Consider the following 6,374-nt stretch of genomic DNA (forward strand, 5'->3'; position numbering starts at 1 on the left):
TAATTTGGAACACTATCTGAGAAGAATAAAATTAACATTAATTTATTGAGCGATAACTGTCCCAAATTGACCAAATTGGCAATCTTTAAAACCTCATAACTTTCTGAAAAAGTGGTCGTAGGTGAAATATGTTTCTGAATTTGAGGTCATTTAAAAAATACTTTTCGAATGCTTTTTAAACATTCCATCAAAAATTGCTGGTTAAAAAATCGTAACTTGTCTGTATAAAAAACCACCCGAACACAAATATTCCGTCACTTTCGTCAAAAGTCAGATCAGTTGACAAAATTATTCCAATTTTGCACGCTGATTGCCACTCCTTGGTCACTAATTTGGTTTGGTTTTCCTTAATAAGGTTAATAGAAAAAGAGATAAAAACAAAAAAAGTTCTATGATCAATAGAGCTATAATTTGTTTCTCAAGTTGACTCCATTTTTTGAAGGTCGTTGTTATTTAAACCCTATTCAATGACATTTTCAAAACAAAACACTTTGACCAAGTTAAAATGAGCAGTCAACTGTCGATTGTTTATTCTCAATAACTTTCCAAAGTTGACATAACATAATTCAAATTAATGCGTTAACCTTTAAACAGCCTTTGTAGCCAAAAACCATTCGAGCAAAACTTCAAAATGGTTTTCAGAATAGTAAGTCACGTTGCGAGTCTCTTGACTTGGTTGTATCTTGTTCAGTTATTGCATTGCTGTTGCCATGACAAAGACGACAGTTGGAACTGCGCGCGGAGTTTGACCCCTGAAGAGCTTCCACGGGAGGGGGATTTGGAGGGGGAGTGGTACGAGATGGGAAGAACTTATTTTCCATACGAATATAAACAGAGCTGCAATGTCTTCAACTTCAGTTATATCGCAACTGATGATCAAGGTCAGTGGACAATGGTCGATGGTCAAAGGCGAGATGCTGTGATGTTGATAGGTTTGGGGGAGAGTGGGATGATTCAATTTCATCAAAGATCCGTTATCTGTTTTCGCCAAAATTCACCGTTTTCAGTTTTATTCAAATCGGATTTTTTAATTGGTTTATCACGCGAATCTGGAGTTAACGCGAATCCAAAGAAAGTAGGAAAAGGAAAGGTTTTGCTTCCAAAACACAAAAAGGAAATTTTATAGAAACAAAATACTAACCAAAAACGTTTTTTTTTTCGCTCCTCTAACTCCCTCCTAAGAGCTTAAAGGCACTTCTAAAAAGTTGACACTGTCGGCAAAAAATCAACACTTTGGAAAACTGTTTGCAAAAAGGTTGAACTGTAATTTCCTTCTCCTTACCCGCTGTTCGCCCTTCTCCTGGCACAAAGCTGGCACTATTACATCTGTAGAAAGTATATAAGATCAAGAAATCGCGTTCTTTTTCATGTGATTCCCTCACACCTCATTCGCTCGAAATTAGCTAAAAAATCGCTTTTTAAACCAGTTTTGTCGACACTGGAAAATTTTTTGGAAAATTTTTCATCTTGTTCGAATCACGGCTAAAAGGGCTTTAATATGATATACCCTGTCCGATGATTATTTGTGGTAACTGATTTTGCGTGGAAAACGTAAAGAAAAAAACTAAAACACACCCGAATACAAAGTTCCTCCCATTTTCAATGGTCGGAACAATAAGGCATTTGGCAGGAAATCAGATTTTCATTGAGCAAGTGGATAACCAAATCCCGTACAGTTTATGCTTGTTTATGCAAACTGCAGCTTCATTTATTGTACAACTTCATTTCTGACTATTAATTCATTTCTAAAGTATTAATTGTTTCAAAAAAAAGCGCGACAAGAATTCAAGACGCACAACTGGTTGAGAGCAACTTAACACTGAAGAGCAGCTTAACTACCTAACTTAGCAAAAACTGGTCAAAAACGACCTTACATGGCACAGTGTAAATAAAAATGCAGCAATTTGCATTTAGCGACAAATAGTGGCTCAAAATCACTCCCAGTGGCCTCGACACCTCACATAAGCATCAATTTTATTATGTAACGAGTTGTTTTACAAGGAATATAAGTGTGAAGACCCAATATAATTGTTATGGTCAATTAATACGCTTGCCAATTTTTGTAACAATCAATCGGAAAATGTAAACAAAACTATTACTTCTTAAAATCGTACGTGGGTGTAGGAAAATGAGTCTTAATTTGGGTTTCATTCCAAACAATCAGCTTATTCGTCAGCAGTAAGCGGAAATGAGATTAAAATCTAAAATGAGTTCAATGACCTGCAGGTCAAAAAATGCACTTCCTCAAGATGACTGCGAGGGAGGAGAATGGACAAGAGAAGATCACCTACCTCACCATCTTGCAACCCAATCCCCCCTCGGGTCTGTTGGATTTCGACTTCCACCACCGGTCTCCAACAACCTTCTCCAAATTCCAAGCATACGTCATCCACTTCCAGAGAGGAGAGTATATGGTGTTGTACGCGTGCCAGAATGAAGTAAAGGCATACCTGCAGGTTTGTTATTGAATCATTATTAAGAATAAGATTCAGGCCGTTTATCCCAATAGGAAAAACGAGAATGTACAAGTCTTTCAGTGCTTTTAAAAAAACCGCAGTTCGTCCCTGCTTAAGAATTACATACAAACTTTTTGATCAATTTTCTTGGCTGAAAAGTGTGACTTCACCCGGAGGCAGCTTGCACGGGCCTACAGTATCTCACCTTTAGACTGAGAGGCAGAGACCTCATCCACTTCCCCGCCCATCGCACCTGCAAGAACAAAAGGATGTCGGTTTCAAGGCCGCTAGGGTTGATAATGTTGCCGCCGAGGTCGCAGCATAATACCTTATTCTTGAGCAATTAAAAATGCGAAATTGCTGACAGTTCATGCGACTAAGTTTTCCTCTTCAAAAATTCATTTCCTTCACTTTGTGAGCATGCATGTGATCAAACAGCAGTTTATTGGTCAATACTTTCGAAAATGTCCAAAAAATACTCGTCAAACTCATCCAAAATTTGATCAAGACGACGAAACTTGGCGAAATAAAATATTTTAGCGTCTCAAGAGTTTCTTTTGATCTAAGTTATAAAAACTTGATAACAACTTTGATATAGTGCTGATTTTTTTAAAGGGTTCCCTATCATTTTTGAAAATTCTTACTTATTTGGATGCTACGGCAGTGTTTAACTTAAAAATGTTTCAGTCAGTTTTCCTTCAGTCTGTGAGTGTTTCACAAATCACAATGAAAAATGATCAGTCAGTTTTCCTCGTTCGTCAAAATTGTTATGGACAAGGCGGTTTCTTTTCAAGGCGGTTTCTTTTTCAATATAAAATTTTCAACACATTGCAAATCTATTTCAGGCGTACGTCCATAAAGTGAAACATGCTTGGATTCTGTCACGTACCCCCAACATGAACGAAGACACTTTGGCCCGATTACAGAAAGAGCTGCTGTCAGTTGGAGGCATCAGAAACAACCAACTATCAAGAGTGGAACAAAAGAAGTGCTAGAAAGTGCTGGGACAAACGATTTAGAGTGAAAAAAATTATTCAAAGTCTAACTGAAACAAATTGACTGAGAAAATTAAGTATGAATCAATTTTTGCTCAGAATGTAAACGAGTATAATTTTATGATGCCTGATTCAATTTTTCACCTCAACTAAATTATTTTTAATGTTGCTCCAACATATAAAAAATTGTTAAAATATCTTCATGATGATGGGTTGCTGGCTGTGCCTTTTGATAAAAAGGTTGATTTGTGCGTAACGAAGAAGCGAATTATGAAATAAAACTGAACTCTTCGTTGGAGTCTGCTCAGTTTTTCAAAAAAGCTGCAACCACTGATAGTGTAATTTTGAAAATTGACATAAAAATATAAAATAATTACTTACCATGTACAAACGGAAAGAGGTAAGTGATAATTTGTATCCTAAAATCAGTTCAAAAGTGGCAAACCCGTCGGGGTGTACGGTTTGGCTAAGGTGCAAAAGGCTGAGCCACCCCTTCCACCAGCTCTATCACTACCGCAGTGAACCCCAAAAATGCTTGCAAAAAGTTTTGACAACATCGACGGAGCCGATATCGAAACCAACACTAAAGTTGCCAGAGAAACACTTGTAAACACTGCTCTAGGTCCGGTTGAAATTATAGTATCACTTGATTGAAAAAATTCATATCCTAGTGCTCACCTGAATGAGGATCCATAACTAAAAAGCTTTTGCTTAAGGCGCTGAGCAACATGTATTTCAAGTGTAATGATTTATGTTACGTTCATTTTAATGGGATAACAAGGGGCGCAGCCATCGCTGTTACTTGTTGCCAAACTATGGCTGAATTAGTGTGAGTTCGCTTTGAAACAGGAAATGCCGGTGGGCCCGATTGTATAAACAGTGGGTGAAAACACGTGTTTTTGCCCATGATGCTGCAAGAAAATACCATATAGATCAAATGGGGTTGAATTGAAGCAAAGCCGCATCTGGTGCCAGCTTAACTGCGTGCAAGAAAAAAACAGAACTGATGACAAATACGCATCATTAACCGATAAATCTGGTATTGTGAAGGCTGCTCTGGTGCTACGAACAGTTAGAAGGATATTTCCATGTAAAAATGCTCTATACTTGTAGATGACATTGTAGATGGAATTTTTAAAAAGACGGCTTAGAATTAACTAAGATTTATTGTTGAAACACCTTTGTTAGTTCAAAATTTGTCGTCATACAGATTAGTTTGACGATCTACTAACAAATAGTCACTGCAAAAAGTACAGAAATTACGAGGCCTTGTGCGCCAAAGACCGTTTTTTTTGGATCAAGCGATGCATGCTTCTCAAGTTAGTCTCTTGCGATCTGAGTAAAGCCGATAATAATTAGTTCCAAAATAACAATATAATAATCTGCATTCAATTTAATAACATGACCTAGAGATAAAAGCGAGTCTTGCTAAAATAGTATGACGTAAAGTGTGGATTTTTATCTCAGTCCAAACACGGAACCAGCTCTGCCACACTCTGTTATTGCAATAGACGTATAGAACAATGTGAAAGGTACCAATCTGATATGGTGGTCAAAAAAGTTTGAGGAGACGCACTTGATATTGTGAGAAATATGAGTGGTAACAGGAAAGCTGTTGTATAGGCCGCAAAAAATGGCACCCAAGTTTTTCATTTTGTTCTTCAGAAACTTATTAATCAGGGGAAATTGGACTTCATGGATTTGAATGTAATCGTATGCTCACGGAAAACATTCACATGCAGTTGATATTAGAAAGCCAAAGTTACTGATAAATTATTGAATTTCAGAATTGGTTCTCTTTTGCGAAACGAAAGAAACATGATTGAAGAAAGGGCTCATTGGGTGATTTGGAAAACCTCAATTTGAGATAACTCTCACCAATTGTTGGGTGCTAACTAAAAACAATGGTTTAGAAATCAAAACCCGGAGAAATTGTCAGATGGGTTATCGTTACAATCATTAAGTAAGATTATTAAAAAAAAAGAAAATTTCTTGTGCACAAAAATTGAAAGCACCGAAATTGCGGAAAGACGAACTGCCCATTCTTACTTTACACTATCGGGAAAACGTAAGCTCATGGAAAACATTCACATGCAGTTGATATTAGAAAGCCGTAGTTACTGATAAATTACTCAATTTCAGAATTTGTTCTCTTTTGCGAAACGAAAGAAACATGATTGAAGAAAGGGCTCATTGGGTGATTTGGAAAACCTCAATTTGAGATAACTCTCACCAATTGTTGGGTGCTAACTAAAAACAATGGTTTAGAAATCAAAACCCGGAGAAATTGTCAGATGGGTTATCGTTACAATCATTAAGTAAGATTATTAAAAAAAAAGAAAATTTCTTGTGCACAAAAATTGAAAGCACCGAAATTGCGGAAAGATGAACTGCCCATTCTTACTTTACACTATTGGGAACACCATGGCAAATGCTGAGAACCGAACTGCAAAAAATAACTGAAGCTCAAAATTTTTCATTACAAGGAATTATAAATATGCTTGCTTTCCATGAAAAACCCTTTTGAACAAGAAATGAGTTCCAGCTTGTTTTATGAGTTTTATGAATGTAATTCTACCTAATTGGGCTAAATTGTCAGACATTTAAGCAAAAGGGCTCGCGGGTTACCATAAGGCGGACACCCCGATTGTACAGTTTTCGCAGGAGTCTGGTAGAGATCGTGGTGGGCCTCAATTAAAGTCAGAAACTACAGATCAAGCAGAGAACACTCAAAATCTAGTTGTATTAAAGGCGTTGAATTTGTGGCGGTAACGGCCCAAAAAAACCGTGTGAAGATGTAGAAGCTGGGAGTTGACCCCAAAGTTATACTTCAAAAAGCCACAGCAAATTTTAAAAAAAACTTTGATGGAACGAAAAGAAAACAACCTATAACGTTTTTTTGCAAAACGAAAGTAATTAGAAA

The 6,374-nt window shown here is 36.9% G+C and overlaps 1 protein-coding gene across 1 annotated transcript; it reads left to right on the forward strand.

Moving 5' to 3' along the window:
• The first annotated feature begins 509 nt into the window (after window positions 1-509).
• On the forward strand, window positions 510-3,722 carry LOC134851576 (uncharacterized). The gene is made up of 3 exons (XM_063867719.1): window positions 510-881; window positions 2,227-2,456; window positions 3,302-3,722. Exons 1-3 carry the CDS (start codon window positions 632-634, stop codon window positions 3,449-3,451), a joined length of 630 nt encoding a protein of 209 aa, XP_063723789.1. The 5' UTR covers window positions 510-631; the 3' UTR covers window positions 3,452-3,722.
• Window positions 3,723-6,374: the final 2,652 nt, after the last annotated feature.

This window comes from Symsagittifera roscoffensis, chromosome 7 (genome assembly GCF_963678635.1).
Source record: "Symsagittifera roscoffensis chromosome 7, txSymRosc1.1, whole genome shotgun sequence".
NCBI lineage: Eukaryota > Metazoa > Xenacoelomorpha > Acoela > Convolutidae > Symsagittifera > Symsagittifera roscoffensis.